Raw genomic sequence first — 18481 nt, 5'->3', positions numbered from 1 at the left:
ACAGGCCGCCAGGCCATCAAACAGGGCTGTCACACACATTCACACATTCATACCTAGGAACAATTTAGTACGGCCAGTTCACCTGACCTACATGCCTCTGGACTGTGGGAGGGAACCGGAGCCCCCAGAAGAAACCCACGCAGACGGGGAGAACATGCAAACTCCACACAGAGGATGACCCGGGATCACCCCGAAGGTCGGACTACTCCGGGGCTCAAACCCAGGACGTTCTTGCTGTGAGGCGATCACGCTAACCACCACACCACCGGGCCACAGTCATGGATATGGAATGATAAAAAAAAGTTTTTTCATCACTTTAAATTCGCATGTATTTATATTTATTTATTGTTATTTCATCCTTCTTCATTTCAACAAGCGTCTTCATCATCCATTCTTATGTGCTATTATACTTATATTTGATATCACACTTTATTACACTATCCCACCCCCATCCGTCACAAGTGAGCTGCTCCTCTACAGCTTGTTTAATTCTTTGCTTTAAAACAAAGGACGGGTCGATGGGCTGAGATGGGTTTGTGTTGCATTCGTACAGACAGACAGACATGAAGACAGACAGTACAGGTAGACATGTAGACAGACAGGCAGCTGGTTTGCAGGTGTGGTCATCTGTACTGCAGGTAGTTTGTGAGTACGTTGGGCAGCGGCAGGTGGGACAGCAGATGAAGTCTTCCTGGACCAACACAGGTTCGGATGGCCTGACGACACAACTGGCTCAGCACCCGAGGAGTCGCTGCGACCAGCAAGAGAAGAGGTGTTAAGATACATGCTCTGACTAAATGTGTCCACAGGCTTCGGCAGCACAGAGCAGAGGTCACATTTCTCATCAGGAAGAAACATTTCACTGTGGTACACATCATATGTTGTCACTTTAGTCATTTTTCCAGATGTGTCATGTGTCCAGACTTTCACCTTCATACAGAAGAAGAAAGCCCGCTGTCAGGCTGCCGGGTGGAGCCACGTCCACCGGTCTGTGGAAGTCCAGGTCTCTGGCGTTAACGTCAGCGCCAAAGTCCAGCAGGAGCTTGACCACCGCCGTGCAGTCTCTCTGAGCCGCCGCATGTAGTGGAGAGTCCAGAGACCTCCCTTTCTGCACATCTGCCCCTGCATGGAGGACGTAGGTGGGCTCTAGCTCACTGTAACATGGACACCAGGAAGTACTGTGTGCTGGTACACAACCATGAGTCGTGTGTGTGTGTGTGTGTGTGTGTGTGTGTGTGTGTGTGTGTGTGTGTGTGTGTGTGTGTGTGTGTGTGTGTGTGTGTGTGTGTGTGTGTGTGTGTGTGTGTTGAGAGCTTACCTTCTCTGAGGAGTTTTCTAGCACATTCCAGCTCTTGGCAGATGCAGGCGGTGTACAGCGCTGTTCCCAGATGAGGAATATCCAGATCCACATCTGCTCCCCAAGTCACCAGAGCAGCTACACAACCACTGTGACCTGGAAGAGGGAAGAACACAGTTAACACACACACACATACACGTTGTATACATGTTGTACATGACATATTTCCATCATATTTCCACAGTTTCGATATTTTCTTGTTTATTTACCTCTGTGTCTTTGTTTAAATCACAAACACGACAGTCAAGTTATTTTGAATTGTTTTGAAGTTGGCAAACATTTACATTACAGTCATTTAGCCGACCCTTTTATCCAAAGCGACTTACAATAAGTGCATCATTTAATGTAGGAGATCAGGAGAACTACTAGTCATCAGAGGTCATAAGTGCATCTTCTCTCTAAACAAGCATCTAAGAGCAAAACCAGTGCTAAAGTAAAAGCACAAGAAAGAGATTTAAAAAAAATTATGAGTGAATACAATAAGTGCTAAGAACAAGTAACAGGGTAGTAGTTCTTGAAGAGGTGGGCAGCGACTCCACTGTCCTGACATCAGTGGGGAGTTCATTCCACCACTGTGGGGCCAGGACAAAACAGAGCCGGGGCCGGGTCGATCGGCAGCAGGGGCCTCCGAGCAACGGGGCAACCAGGCGTCCCGAGGCAGCAGAGCGAAGTGGTCGGGTGGGGGTGTAGGGCTTGACCATGGCCTGGAGATAGGAAGGAGCTGTTCCTTTCACTGCCCTGTAGGCTAGCACCAGAGTCCTAAACTGGATGCGAGCAGCTACTGGGAGCCAGTGTAGGGACATGAGAAGGAGAGTTGTGTGGGAGAACTTAGGGCAGTTGAACACCAGACGAGCCGCAGATTTCTGAACAAGCTCCAGAGGTCTCATGGCCGACACCGGGGCACCAGCAAGGAGGGAGTTGCTCTAGTCCAGCCAGGGACCAGAGCCTGGATGAGCCCCTGTGCCATCTCGTCGGTGAGGAATGGGCAAATCCGCCTCATGTTATAGAGAAATCTGCAGGAGCGAGCAACCGATGCAACGTTTGCAGCAAACGACAGTTGGTCGTCCAGGATCACACCCAGATTCCTCACAGTCCGAGTTGGCATCACCACGGTGTTGTCAACGGTAATGGCCAGGTCTCAATGCGGGCAACCTTTCCCCGGGAGGAACATCAGCTCTGTCTTGTCCAGATTGACCTTCAGGTGGTGTGTCGCCATCCACTCCGAGATGTCAGTCAAGCACGCAGCAATGCATGTTTCTACTTGTGTGTCAGAGGGAGGAAAGGACAAGATCAGCTGGGTGTCATCGGCATAACAATGGTAAGAGAAGACATGCGAGCGAAGGGATGTCGTGTACAGGGAGAACAGGAGAGGACCCAGAACCGAACCCTGTGGAACGCCTGTAGTCAGTCTGCGAGGCTCCGACAGAGATCCCCTCCGTGTCACCTGGTAGGAGCGACCTGTCAGGTAGGACGCAAACATTGAGAGTGCAGAGCCTGCGACACCCAGCCCCTCGAGTGTAGAGAGGAGGATCTGGTGGGTCACTGTGTTGAACACAGCTGATAGGTCCAGGAGTATCAGGACAGAGGAGAGAGAGTTTGCTCTCGCAGCGTACAGCGATCCTGTCACTGTAAGGAGGGCCATCTCTGTCGAGTGACCCACCTTGAACCCAGACTGGTTGGGGTCCAGGAGGTTGTTCTGGTGGAGGTAAAGAAAGTTGGTTAAAGACAGCGCGTTCGAGAGTTTTGCATAGAAAGGGTAGAAGGGAAACCCGACTGCAGTTTTTGATGTCAGGGGGGGTAAGCGATGGTTTCTTGAGAAGGGGGGTGATTCTAGCAGTCTTGAAGGCAGATGGGAAGCACCCTGCCTGGAGGGAGGTGTTGATGAGGTGGGTTATAAAGGGAAGGAGTTCAGGTGTTATAGACTGACGAAGAGGGGAGGGGACTGGGTCAAGGGAGCATGTGGTGGGGCGACTCGATGTGATGAGGTTGAGGACCTCGTCGGGGGAGAGGGGAGTGAGATGGGATAGGGTGGGATGTGGAGAGGTGAGGGAGGGTGCAGAGGTGAGCTAGTGCAAGGGGCGCTAACCAGGTGGTGAGAAAATGAGGATTTGATGTCGTTTACCTTCTTGTCAAAGAAGTTAGTGAAGTCATCAGGGAGGAGGTGGAGGTGGGGGTTGAAGAAGTGTAGAGAAGTTTTCAAAGAGTCTCTTAGGATTAGAGGCAGAGGACAGGATTTTAGAGCAATAGAAGGTAGCTTTGATAGCAGAAAGGGAGGAGAAGAAAGTGGAAAGAAGAGATTGGAAGTTGAGAAGGTCCTCTGGGAGTTTGCCTTTTTCTCCATTTGTGCTCTGCCAATCTCAGGCTCTGTCTGTCAGTACGTACTGAGTCGGACAGCCAAGGGGCAGGTGGAGTTGGGCATGCAGGACTGGAGGTGAGGGGAAAGAGATTGTCCAGAGAGGAGGAGAGGGTAGAGAGAAGAAGATCAGTAGCAGTGTCAGGGGGTAGGAGAGAGAAAGATTCAGGTGTAGGGAGGATAGAGGTAGCAGAGGAAGAAAGACCATTGGCAGGGAGAGACTGGAAGTGTCTACAGGTGGAAACCATGTGGGTAGGGGGAGGCTGAGGGGGCAGAAGAGAGGGAGAGAGAGTAGGACATGAAATAGTGATCAGAAAGCTGGAGGGGAGTAACAGAGAGATTGGAAATAGGACAGTGTCTAGTAAAGATAAGGTCCAGCTGGTTGCCGGCCTTGTGGGTAGGAGGAGAGGGTGATAGGTGAAGGTCAAAGGAGGAGAGGAGAAGAGAAGAGGATCTAGCTTGTTAGTGTGGATGTTGAAATCACCGTGAAGGATTAGTGCAGAGTCATAATCAGGGAAGTGCAAGACAAGTGTGTGAAGCTCCTCCAGAAACTCACCAAGGGGGCCTGGTGGGCGGTACACAACCACGATGGTGAGTTTGACAGGATAAGAGACAGTAACAGCATGAAATTCAAAAGAGGGCGGAGAAAACTGTGGAATGGAAACAAGAGAGTATTTCCATTTTGGGGAGATTAGCAGGCCAGTGCCACCACCTTGCCTCCCAGCTCTAGGAGTGTGAGAAAAAGAGTACACATTTGACAGAGCTGCGGGCGTGGTAGTGTTTTCTGGCGTGATCCAGCTCTCAGTTAGAGTAACAAAGTTGAGGGAGAGCAAGGATGCGTAGCCTGAGATAAACTCAGCTTTCGGCACCACAGACTGGCAATTCCAGACCCCTCCCGTCACCACTTGCTCCCGTGAGTAGAGAGAGTGGGATAGATGAGATTGGTAGGGTCACAGCGCCTACACAGTAAAAAAAACTGAGTGTTAATTTAACTCCGAGAGTGTATAAATGGATCCTTTTGGGTCCATTTGTACACTCTCAAAATTAACACTCAAGATTTTACTGTGTAGGAGTGACCCAACATCTATGCCAGCCCGGGAAGAGGAAACGACAGGAATGTGAAGGAAACACATAGTCTATACTAGGTACGCAAGATACAGATGACTGACCGGATCTAAAAAGAGCGGTCCTTGCTTTACTCGGTTTTTGCTTGACAAAGTCTTGGCATGAAAAAAGTCGCGCTTGCTTTTGTTCACTCTAGCCTTCGTTCAACCTCGACCTGTTTGCCTTATGCTAATGCTTCCAAGTAGCAGCAGTGATTTAAAGAACACTGATTGCTAATTGTCTGCCAGGAGTGCAGGCCACACCCTGGCCACTTAATACCGTATTGGCCAAAGAGGTACAATGAAAATAGGCCTATTGCCCAGAAACTGGTCACTTATGTAAAACTCTATCAAACCTCACACAAAACTATTAAAACTGCAAACAGCAAGTTACCAAGGAATATATTAATAAGCTAAAAGGATAACTAAGTCAAAACAGCTGGGCAACAAGAAGTATTTAAGGACACACTAGGTGAAAAACAGCTACAGCTAGAATAAGTAAATAAGACAAGTAAGTAAATAGAATAAGACAGCTACAGCTAGAATAAGATCCCACTAGAAACCAGAAACAGACCTATAGAAAAAGCACTAATACTCAAGCAGCTGAAATAAGACTAATAGCAACTTGCTAAACAAGAAAGATGATACTTTATTCTAGATGAACCAGCAAATCAGAATCACTCATCATCTCATCTCATCTCATCTCATCTTCAACTGCTTCTCCGGGGTCGGGTCGCGGTGCCAGCAAGCTAAGTAGGGCACTCCAGACATTCCTCTCCCCAGCAACACGATCCAGCTCCTCCTGGGGAATCCCAAGGCGTTCCCAGGCCAGATTGGACATGTAGTCCCTCCAGCGAGTTCTGGGTCTACCCCGGGGTGTCCTCCCAGTTGGCCGTGGCTGGTAAACCTCCAAAGGAAGGCGCCCAGGAGGCATCCTAATCAGATGCCCGAACCATCTCAACTGGCTACTTTCGATGCGAAGGAGCAGCGGCTCTACTCCAAGCTCCCTCCAGATGTCCGAGCTCCTCACCCTATCTCTAAGGCTGATCCTAGACACCCTACGGAGGAAACTCATTTCAGCCACTTGTATCCGCGATCTCACCTTTTTGGTCACTACCCAAAGCTCATGACCATAGGTGAGGATTGGAAAGAGGACTGACTGGTAAATTGAGAGCTTTGCCTTCCGGCTCAGCTCCCTCTTCACCACAACGGTCCGGTACAACGTCCGCATTACTGCTGATGCTGCACCAATCCACCTGTCAATCTCCCCATCTTACCCTCACTCGTGAACAAGACCCCGAGATACTTGCACTTCTTCACTCCTTCACAGGCAACAACTCGTCCCCAACCACCACCATTTTCTGGTTAAGAACCATGACCTCAGACTTGGAGGTGCTGACTCTCATCCCAGCCATTTCACACTCAGCTGCAAACCGCCCCAGTGCGCGTCGGAGGGTGCGTTCTGATGAAGCCAGCAAAACCACATCATCTGCGAAGAGCAGAGATGCAATTCTGAGGTTCCCAAAACGGACACACGCCTCACCTTGGCTGCGCCTTGAGATCCTGTCCATGAATATCACAAACAGAATTGGCGACCAGGGACAACCTTGGTGGAATCCGACACCCACTGAAAACGTGTTTGACATTGTGCCAAGAATGCGGACACAGCTCACTTTGGTTATACAAAGACCGGCTGGCTTGTAGCAACTGCCCCGGTACCCCATACTCCCGCAGTACCCCCCACAGAGTGCCCCGGTGTACACGGTCATAAGCCTTCTCCAAGTCCACAAAACACATGTAGACTGGCTGGTCAAAGTCCCATGACCCCCTCAGAACTTCTGCAAGGGTAAAGAGTTGGTCCGTTTTTCCACGGCCAGGACGGAATCCGCATTGTTCCTCCTGGATCTGAGGTTCAACAATTGGTTGCAGCCTCCTTTCGAGCACCCTAGAGTAGACTTTCCCAGGGAGGCTGAGCAATGTGATGCCCCGATAATTGGAGCACACCCTCTGAATATGGGAACCACCACCCCAGTCTGCCGCTCCACAGGTACTGTCCCCGACCTCCACGCAACACTGAAGAGTCACTCAGAATCACTCCAGATGTTAAAATGCACACCGCACACTTTATGTCCCAATATGCCCTCTGTACACATGGTTGATATATTTTCTCATCAGTACATAGTATTTTTTCATGAACGTGATGGTAAAGGTGTTTCAGTACCTTTGCTGGCAGCTTCATGTATGGGAGAGGGATGGTAAATTGGCGCCTGTGGCTTTGCTCCATTTTCCAAGAGGACCTCCGTGCATGGCACACTGCCGACTGTGCACGCGTTAAACAGCGGGGTGACACCATCGATAGTACAGGCATTTACCTACACACACACACACACACACACACACACACACACACACATGCATTTATTCATTTTTACATTTGATTTCCACTTGTCGGTCCTTGTTAAACCCGCTCGTTAGACTGAACACATTCATGTTTTTTTAATAAGTGCAGTTTTTACATATCCACATGTGTCAGACAGCCGTCTGTCAGGTTTCACTACAGCCTGAATGTGTTTACTGCACACAGTAGCCTGCAGCAGCTACACACAACACGTCTGAATACATTCACAGCTGCCACATAGTAACCAGTCACACTTATCAGTATTACATCGTGTGTTCCATGATGAATAATGACTATGATTGCAGAACAGAAGTGTCCGTGTCTGGTCATGCAGTGTCTGGTATGATGTGGTCTTCATCCTGCAACTCTTCCACTATTCCCAAACTGTCAATCATTTTCCCTCCACATCAGTTTCAGCTGTTCTTTCTCTGTTTAAATAACCTGATCTACATTCCCTTTAGCCGGAGGTGCCTTTCTACTGATAATGTGGTCTCTCAACTGATAATGTGGTCTCTCTACTGATAATGTGGTCTCTCAACTGATAATGTGGTCTCTCTACTGCTAATGTGGTCTCTCTACTGATAACGTGGTCTCTCTACTGCTAATGTGGTCTCTCTACTGATAACGTGGTCTTTCGACTGATAATAATGTGGTCTCTCTACTGATAATGTGGTCTCTCTACTGCTAATGTGGTCTCTCTACTGATAACGTGGTCTTTCGACTGATAATAATGTGGTCTCTCTACTGATAATGTGGTCTCTCTACTGCTAATGTGGTCTCTCTACTGATAATGTGGTCTTTCTGCTGATAATGTGGTCTTTTTACTTCTAATGTGGTCTCTCTACTGCTAATGTGGTCTCTCTACTGATAACGTTGTCTCTCTACTGATAATGTGGTCTCTCTACTGATAACGTGGTCTTTCGACTAATAATAATGTGGTCTCTACCGATAATGTGGTCTCTCTACTGATAATGTGGTCTTTCTGCTGATAATGTGGTCTCTCTACTGATAACGTGGTCTCTCTACTGATAATGTGGTCTCTCTACTGATAACGTGGTCTTTCGACTAATAATAATGTGGTCTCTACCGATAATGTGGTCTCTCTACTGATAATGTGGTCTTTCTGCTGATAATGTGGTCTTTTTACTTCTAATGTGGTCTCTCTACTGCTAATGTGGTCTCTCTACTGATAACGTTGTCTCTCTACTGATAATGTTGTCTCTCTACTGATAACGTGGTCTTTCGACTAATAATAATGTGGTCTCTACCGATAATGTGGCTTCTCTACTGATAATGTGGTCTTTCTACTGATAATGTGGTCTCTCTACTGATAATAATGTGGTCTTTCTACTGATACTGTGGTCTCTACTGAATAATGTGGTCTCTACTAATAATAATGTGGACTCTACTGATAATGTGGTCTTTCTGCTGATAATATGGTCTTTCTACTGATACTATGGTCTCTACTGAATAATGTGGTCTCTACTAATAATAATGTGGACTCTACTGATAATGTGGTCTTTCTGCTGATAATATGGTCTTTCTACTTATAACGTGGTCTTTCTACTTATAACGTGGTCTTTGAGTTATTGAACATGAGGTCATTTTGATTTGTCTGGATTTTATTATGCCTAAGAATCTTACTGTTTATGATTACAGAGTCATGGCTGGAACAAATGACTTTATTTGTCTAAGTGCAGCTGTGAAGAGACAGCCTCACAGCTGGGGTTGCGGAGGACAGTCAATCAACAATGATGGATGTCACCATCCTCAACCCAGTGTACTGACACCCAGACCTGCCAGTGGTACGTACACCGACACCTCAGATCTAGCAAAATATCTGATGTGATGAGAGATGCTCGGCTCAGGTGTGCTGAAATTTGATGATCAACCAGAGAACTACTGGGCTTGGAAAGCTTCATTCCAAAGTGCAGTTCAAGATCTGAGTCTGTTGCCTCCAGAGGAGCTAGACTTGCTTTCCAGATAGCTTGGGCCACAGTCAGCTGCAGCGCTGCATACATAAACCAGCCCAGTGCAGGTTTTAAAATGGTGTGGCAGAAGCTGCAGGATAGCTTTGGTGCAGCAGGAGAGGCAGCACAGAGGAAACTGAAGCTGTTTTCAGTGGCAGTTTTGTTTTTTCTGATTGGTTTTGTTTTTTTTAGTATTTTTCACCTTATCCAAAGGAGTTGAATCAAGTGCAACTGGACTTGGTATATATCCGTGAAGACGTGTCGCCTCTCATCCAAGAGGCTTCCTCAGTTCTGCCTTTCTGACCAGACCAAGCTAGTCTGACTGGCTGCTGATGAGACTCAGTATTTATCCTCTAGGAGTCGTTGTCGGAGCTATTGATGTCCATGGCTCTTTGTGTCCCGATGTTTACCAACGCCCGTCGCTATCAGAGGTATTGATATGCGTGGCTCTTTTGTGTTCCGATGTTAAGCACCGACAGTCGTTGGGGGTGTTAGTTTCGACTTCGTTAGTGCTCCATTCAGTGGTCATGAGTCGTTGGAGCCGTTAGTTATTTTTCACCTTATTTGACACTGACAGTAGAGGCAGGGAGAGAGAGGGGATGGCATGCAGCAAAGGGCCTGCCATGATTTGAAGCCAGGCCGCTGCGGTTAGGACTCAGCCGGATGTGGTATGCGCTCTGCCAGGTGAGCCACTAGGGGGCGCCCTCAGGGGCAGTTTTAAATGTTACCAGCTTTTAATTCATTTCCCAATTTATTTGGATTATGCAGTTTCATGTATTTATGAATACGTGTACAGTTGGCCTGTACAGTTAATAAGTGTAACTTATTTAATAACTGAAGTTAATAACTGTTTGTCAGTGAATTTAATATGATAGGAAGCTAATACTGGGAAACCTTAACATTCGTGTCATCTGCTTAGTGGCTGATTTTTTTAAATACTGTAAAATCCTTTAAGCTTGTGAACTCAGTAGGCACAGGAACCTGATTCAGTTCTGCCTTTTGTTCATAAATGATGTGCACTGTAGAGCTCACATCACACCACCAAGACTGGGCCAAGTCTGAAAACCAGAGGTGTTTAAACCAGCAACGCTTTCATTCACACGCCCAAGGCTCCTGCTGCAGGTCAGACCTCATCTGCCCGGTATTACATGAGCTTCAGTTACAAGACGACGTTTAAATATCCCTGCACACGTGTTTTAAAGTTTTAAAATACTTTGAGATGAATAATATATTGTTTAACATGGTATTCCCATATAAAAAGTAAAAAAAAAACTCTGAAAAGGGGCTGGAAGCACATTACTCTTCAGGATCTATGAATATGCAAATATCACAGGCCTCAGGCCCCGCCCACCACCACTGCTCGCTCTGGGTTGACCGGTGAAAGAGGGGTGCACATCAAGATGGCTAGCGTTAGAGCAAGCATCAGAGAGATTCAGCCACACATGTGTGAGCCTCAGTCAGACCCAGACTCAGTCAGACCCAGACTCAGTCAGACCCAGACTCAGTCAGACCCAGGCCCTGACCCTGTTGTGCACCAAAACCAGTGACTAGCAGACGTATCAGAACAGTAAGTGTAGGTAGCATCTCTTACGTGTGTATGTTGTTTGTTAGCTTGCAACAGGCAGTGGGTGTGAAACAATAATATCTGCTACAATGTTACGGCGTGTTCACATTGTTATTACATAATTATATACCAGAGGTCTGATCAAAGTTTGTAGAAAGATATATTCCGACTGGCTGAGGTTCTTAGATTACATGTAATTTAAGTTAACTTGATAGTTTATCTTGATAGCCAACCAAGTTTGCCTTGGAACTGGCTCATTGGCAATTTTATATGTATATATATATGTGTGTGTGTGTGTGTGTGTGTGTGTTTGTATGTATATGTATATATGTGTGTGTGTATGTATATGTATATATATATATATATATATATAGCGTTTTTTTCCGAAACCGTCAATGTGTTGAGTGCTCGACTAACGAGGAGCGGAACATATCAACACAGATACAGGAAAAAAGGTGTTAATGCATAGCAGTACAGGCCTGTCTGGTGCGTCTGCCACTCATCAGCTGCTAATGTTTTTTTCACAAAGAATCCTACAGTTACGTTGTCCAGCGTCACACCCCAAATGTCGGTTGGACAGCGACCAATCAGATGGGGAAACATTCAAACTATAACAACCAATGGGGTAGGTACTTATGATGCCCAGCAACCAATGGAGGGGTAGAAAACATCACAACCAATGGGACTGGGGTTTGTTTTGAAAAGCATTTAGGGGCCAGGGTGCTGTTGAAATGGCCTACATTAGAAATATAACAAGGTAATTTATGTGAATTATATATTGGGGTGGTGTTGGGGCACAGTTGGAAGGACAGGCAGTTAAAATATATTAAAACAAATTTAAGTAAACTAATAAATGTCACATGTGTATCATCTAATGGGGGGGGGGGAATAATAAAGATATTTTACTTGTAGTTACAAAGGAGATATTTTTCGGTGTCTACAGCCGGTGGCCAATTCAATCCTTACTCTTTGTAAGGATTAACACCACCCCAATATATAATTCACATAAATTACCTTGTTATATTTCTAATGTAGGCCATTTCAACAGTGCCCTGGCCCCTAAATGCTTTTCAAAACAAACCCCAGTCCCATTGGCTGTAATGTTTTCTACCCCTCCATTGGTTGCTGGGCATCATAAGTACCTACCCCATTGGTTGTTATAGTTTGAATGTTTCCCCATCTGATTGGTCGCTGTCCCACCGACATTTGGGGTGTGACGCTGGAAAACGTAACTGTAGGATTCTTTGTGAAAAAAACATTAGCAGCTGATGAGTGGCAGACGCACCAGACAGGCCTGTACTGCTATGCATTAACACCTTTTTTCCTGCATCTGTATTGATGTTCTGCTCCTCGTTAGTTGAGTACTCACAACACCATTGACGGTTTCAGAAAAAAAAAACCCTGCTATAGCGGGGGGGGGGGGGTTCTGAAACCGTCAATGGTGTTGATAGAAGTGCTCAACTAATGAGGAGCGGAACATCAATACAGATGCAGGAAAAAAACGTTTTAATACAAAAACTTATCATCAGAACTTGTTTTTCCTGCATCTGTGTTAATATATATATATATATACATACACACACACACACACACACACACACACACACACACACATATATATATATATATATATAAATTCAGTGAGTCAAGTAAATTCTTTATGAGACAGTACAAGCCTGTTTCATGCCATAAGCAGTCATATGTGTGTTGATGTTAAGTTAGCAGATGAGTGACGTACGTTTGCGCCTGCATCGATGAGCACTCTGGCGCAGGCGATGTGGTCGCCCAGCGTGGCCTCATGCAGCGGCGTCACGTGATCGATAGTTAAAACATTCACGTTGTGACCCTGGACACAAAGAGAGACACTCAGACTGACACAAAGAAACATCGTTTGGTCTTCATGAGTGTGGCTGACGTTACAGAAGCATGTCATCAGCATATATTACTATCAGTCAGTCAGACTCGTATATCAAGGTGAAGTGGTGATTAGTGTTTGTTTTGGGAATAAACGCAACACAAAGTTTCAGTCTGTGGTATTCAGAGAAACAGACATGTCAGTCTGTCAGCAGGTAGACACAGGCAGACACAGGTAGACACAGGTAGATACAGGCAGACACAGGTAGATACAGGCAGACACAGGCGGACACAGAGGGACACAGGTAGATACAGGCAGACACAGGTAGACACAGGTAGATACAGGCAGACACAGGTAGATACAGGCAGACACAGGCGGACACAGGTAGATACAGGCAGACACAGGCAGACACAGGTAGATACAGGCAGACACAGGTAGATACAGGCAGACACAGGTAGATACAGGCAGACACAGGTAGACACAGGCAGACACAGGTAGATACAGGTAGATACAGGCAGACACAGGTAGATACAGGCAGACACAGGTAGATACAGGCAGACACAGGCGGACACAGACGGACACAGGCAGACACAGGTAGATACAGGCAGACACAGGTAGATACAGGCAGACACAGGTAGATGCAGGCAGACACAGGTAGATACAGGCAGACACAGGTAGATGCAGGCAAACAGGTAGACACAGACAGATACAGGCAGACACAGGTAGATACAGGAAAACACAGTCAGATACAGGCGGACACAGGTAGATACAGGCAGACAAACAGGTAGACACAGACAGATACAGGCAGACACAGGTAGATACAGGAAAACACAGTCAGATACAGGCGGACACAGGTAGATACAGGCAGACAAACAGGTAGACACAGACAGATACAGGCAGACACAGGTGGATACAGGCAGACACAGTTAGATGCAGGCAGACACAGGTAGACGCAGGCAGATACAGGCAGACATAGGTAGATACAGGCAAACACAGTCAGATACAGGCGTACACAGGCAGACACAGGTAGATACAGGCAAACACAGGTAGACACAGGCAAACAAAGGTAGACGCAGGTAGATACAGGCAAACACAGATAGTCAGGCAGATACAGGTGGAAACAGGCAGACAGGTAGATACAGACAAACACAGGTAGACACAGGCAGATACAGGCAGACTCAGACAGATACATGCAGACACAGTTAGACACAGGCAGATACAGGCGGACACAGGTAGATACAGGCAAACACAGGCAGCTACAGGCGGACACAGGTAGATACAGGCAGACATGTAGACATAGGCAGAGACAGGTAGACACAGGTGGACACAGGCAGACACAGGTAGATACAGGGGGACACAGGCAGACACGGGCAAACACAGGTAGATACAGGCAGATGCAGGAAGACGCAGGAAGACACAGGTGGTCACAAGCAGACACAAGTAGATACAGGGGGACACAGGCAGACACAAGCAGACACAAGTAGATACAGGCAAACACAAGCGGACACAGGCAGACTCAGACAGATACAGGCGGACACAGGCAGACACAGGCGGACTCTGGCAGACAGGTAGACACAGGTAGTCACAGGTGGACACAGGTAGACACAGGCAGATACAGGTGGACACAGGTCAACACAGGCAGACACAGGCGGATACAGGCAGACACAGGCAAACACAGGTAGATACAGGCGGACACAGGCAGACACAGGTAGATACAGGCAGATGCAGGAAGACACAGGTGGACACAAGCAGACACAAGTAGATACAGGCAAACACAAGCGGACACAGGCAGACTCAGACAGATACAGGCGGACACAGGCAGACACAGGCGGACTCTGGCAGACAGGTAGACACAGGTAATATGGAGCTTCATTATCTAGTATGAGTCTTGTTCATTGAGCTGCTGTGGCTGTATTGGTATATTATCAGCAGAAGAGGCAATGTACCATAGTTTGTTCCTGATTTTCTCCCCCCCTCCCCTTTTTCTCCCCAACTGTACCCAGCCAATTACCCCACTCTGCCGAGCCATCCCGGTCGCTGTTCCACCCCCTCTGCCGATCCGGGGACGGCTGCAGACTACCACATGCCTCCTCCGATACATTTGGAGTTGCCAGCCACTTCCTTTCACCTGACAGTGATGAGTTTCACCAGGGGGGACGTAGCACGTTGGAGGATCATGCTATTCCCCCCAGTTCTCCCTCCCCCCCAACAGGCACCCTGACTAACCAGAGGGGGCGGTAGTGCAGCGACCAGGACACATACCCACATCCGGCTTCCCACCTACAGACACGGCCAATTGTGTCTGTAGGGATGCCCGACCAAGCCGGGGGTAACACAGGGATTTGAAGTGGTGATCCCCGTGTTGGTAGGCAACGGAATAGATTGCTACGCTACCCGGAGACCCCTGTTCCTGATTTTCTACACCAGTGGTTCTATATAGTTTGTTGTGGGCATGCAGATCTTCATTCAGGTTTACCTAACTCCACATGATCTCATTAGATTGTCCTCCAGCTGAAAATATCCTGAAAAGTAAAACTAGCTGGTTTCTTTGAAGCTAAAGCTTGAAGTCAGATGGGATTGACCACTAAGTAAAAAATCACTGATCCACACAGGTTTATCTCCAGTCCCGAAGACTCAGCATGAGAGTCAAGTAAATGAATCCGGATCTCAGCTTTGAAATACTTTACCCTCTGCTCCAGACCGGATCATGTGTAATTGTGGATTTTGTATCTCCAGGTTTTCATTCCAACCAAACTACTAAACTGGTTTTATCAGCTGTTTCTCTCTGCTGTCTAAAACCTCATTCACACGTGCTTACTAATCCGTACATCATTTGGGTTCATGAGTGAACGCCAGTCGGAGTCGCCATTCCATAAAGGTCATGTCGGCAAATTGCCGATATGACCGAGTAACATGTACAGAAACATCACCAGGCGATTAGCCCGAGAAACAGAAGAGTTTACAAATGCTAATTAGTCTGGCTCTCTCGGTTCATTTTCAATTTCCAAGGGGCATTATCAATGGGCACAAACCACAAGGCCTCTGAATGCAATCGGATAGACCGAAACCAATCAGAGCAACGGAACATGTGACGTAGTGTGTAAACTTTAACCAAATCCTGTTTGGAGTACGGCAAACAAATGTTTGTAGAGAAAATGTACTGTCAGTTCATTCAATACTGTCACGGTACCGTATTCAACAGACCGTTCCACATCAGCGGCAGCCAACACTCCTCTGTATGTCAGCGTTCATTTTTTTCCCACCTGCATTCCGGAAAGACCCGCCCCTAATCGGCCTTTGATTGGCTAATCCTATCCCCAACCTTTACCCCACCCTGACCCCACCCTAACCCTAACCTTAACTTTAACTTTAACCAACCTGACCAACGGAGTTAATGAGTACTAGCCAGAGGCAGAGGTCCCAGAATGCGGGTGGCTGTATGTCATCGTACCGTGTTAGATAAACGGTTGTGATTCTCCCGAGCCTGCCAGTCGACTAGAAATGTGTGTGAACGGGAGGGTGGCCAGATGTGTATGCCAGACCAAATGTGAAACATGAGCTCCCAGATGTGTCTGGTTCCTAAGCTACCAGACGATGCTAGTTTGAACAAGTGCTGTCAGATTGATAGCTATCTGAGTTAGAGATGGTGTAGTTTACTATATGAAAGACACCCAGCATGAGACAGAAGACATGTTGTGTGAATAAACTCTAACTGTAAGTCTTCCAGATAGAAACTATGTCTGAAAAGGGAAAACCAGCAGCAGTACTGGACAAATCGTTGTGACAATATTCCAGAATGTTTGAAAGCAGCTTAAATTTGATGTGGAGATCGGTTGGAAAGAAAACCTGCTTACAAAATGTCCCTCCAGAGCCCATAACATGACCAGCCCCTACTGGTCCAGAGGGAGAGTAGCATTTTATTCTGAAACTGGAGATGACATGGACCAGATTAAATGAGAGACATGCGATGGTGGACGTCTACAGGAAGAGCCATCATAAAGTACTCCTCCCATCCCAGCTGATTTCCATGGAGTTTATAGATGAATGGAGGGACATAAACAGGAGCTGGGGTTTACCTGTGAAATGAGGCTCCTGAGGGCCAACAGACGACCTTGAGCTGCAGCATCATGGAGGGGTGAGCGGTCTGCCCAGGAGCCTGCAAAGGATGTAAGTAAGGACATACTATATGTACATTTAGAAAGTACAATTCAACACTGAAACGGATGCTTCATTATTTTTATTAAACCTTGATGTAAACAGGTGAGTCCCATTGAGATTATAAGATCTCAATGAGGGAGTTCTGGCCAAGATGGCAGCAATACAGTGTTTAAATAACTACAAGCAAACATTAAAAACACTTAAAACAAAACATACAGTAGCAACTCAGAGAATCATATGCCTAAAAAGACAGACAAGACGAAGAGGATCGAGCTAAGGAAGCAATTACAAATTCCAATTGAATTTGGCTCCAAACCCTTCTTTACATTTTAAATGTCCTAATCGGGATCAGCTCATCTAGCTGCAGATCCGCCTGCAAGTGGTTCCAGGCTGTGGGGCAGAGAACATCAAGGCCCTCAGTACGAACCTTGGGGACGGACAGTAAGAGTGTGTCATCTGAGCACAAACAGTAATTACTAGTGTTGTGTGAGCTATATCCACAAAGGTAAGAGGGGAGCAGACCAAGGAAGGACTTGTAAATAAATATGTACCAGTGAGTGAGTCTGCACAAGGCCACTGAACTCTGGCATATAAGGTGCAGTGGTGAGCGAGAGCTCTGCAGCCTGTGACAAAACGAAGGGCATTGTGGCGCACGGTATCCAGCCAGTGCAAGCACTGGGCAGAGGCGTGCATGTGCAACAGATCACCAAGCAAGGGAAGCAACATAGCCAAGCAAGGGAAGCAACATAGTCAAGCAAGGGAAGCAACATAGCCTCAACCATTTTTTCCAGGCAACATGGGAAAAGCAGGATCTGTTTCTAAAATAAAAACCAAGCTTGAACTTCAGTTTCTTTTCTAAGTTTTCGGTGTGAAGTCTAAAAGTTAAACAATTGTTAATTAAAATACCTAGATACTTGTAGTGTGGCACCAACTCAATCTGACTGCTCTGCAAGTTTACCATGTTAGGAAGAGAAGCTAATGTCTTCCTAGCATAGAAAACAACATCAGTTTAGTTTTAGTAGCATTAAACACAAGTTTCAGATCAAGCAACCATGAGTCTACAATACCAAAGACAGACTGTAAATCAAGTTCACTTTATTATCATATACACATAAAAAATACCACATATCTTCAATTGCAATGAAATGCAAATGCATAAGGACATAGTAAATGGTAACAAAAACAATAAGAAATCAGAAATCCCACAAAATAATAAATGAATGAAAGTTATGTAAGACGCCTACTGTTCATTACTCTGACCACCTGGGGGTAAAAACTGCCTTTGAAGCAGCTGGTCTAAGCTCTGATGCTCTGTAAGGGCCCAGACACACCAAACCAACTAGTGGTGACAAAGGCCGACTGTTGCATTACCTCATGTCACCTGCCGTCTGGGCCAAAAAGTAGCACTTGAACACACCGCAAAGACTATAGCCGACAGCCAACTAGCATGTACATTCTGCACTGATTTGCTAAGCTGAACAGCCAATCAGAGTGATCTCTCTCCGATGGGCTCTGCCGATTCAACATGCTGAATTGGCTGAAAAGCTACCAACAAGGGTCCCTCTAGTGCTAACGGTGCGGGACACCACAAAAACTAGGGTCACAGACGATCACCAACAGCCCGACATTGGTCGTTGACCTGTTGTGTCAGAGCCCTAAGCTTTGTCCTGAGGGAAGGAGAGAGACCTGACCATGTGCTGGGTGGACGGTGTCCTCCATCATA

The 18481-nt window shown here is 46.7% G+C and overlaps 1 protein-coding gene across 3 annotated transcripts in view; it reads right to left on the bottom strand.

Moving 5' to 3' along the window:
• Positions 1-328: 328 nt before the first annotated feature.
• The window catches only part of asb5a (ankyrin repeat and SOCS box containing 5a), a 36945-nt gene continuing 18792 nt past the window's right edge, over positions 329-18481 (bottom strand). For 2 of the 3 annotated variants that reach the window (XM_056290101.1, XM_056290114.1), the window contains 6 exons: positions 16677-16756; positions 12484-12591; positions 7035-7185; positions 1319-1453; positions 931-1122; positions 329-751 (listed from right to left, as the gene is read on the bottom strand). In XM_056290101.1, the coding sequence (XP_056146076.1) occupies positions 624-751; positions 931-1122; positions 1319-1453; positions 7035-7185; positions 12484-12591; positions 16677-16756 (794 nt within the window). In that variant the 3' untranslated portion in view covers positions 329-623. The remainder of the gene's footprint in view (positions 752-930; positions 1123-1318; positions 1454-7034; positions 7186-12483; positions 12592-16676; positions 16757-18481) is intronic. The other variant, XM_056290108.1, reaches the window with a different exon arrangement.

The sequence above is a fragment of the Lampris incognitus genome, chromosome 1 (genome assembly GCF_029633865.1).
Source record: "Lampris incognitus isolate fLamInc1 chromosome 1, fLamInc1.hap2, whole genome shotgun sequence".
Classification (NCBI taxonomy): Eukaryota; Metazoa; Chordata; class Actinopteri; order Lampriformes; family Lampridae; genus Lampris; species Lampris incognitus.
The sequence above is the reverse complement of the archived record's forward strand: the minus strand, read 5'-3'. Positions and strand labels throughout refer to the sequence as shown.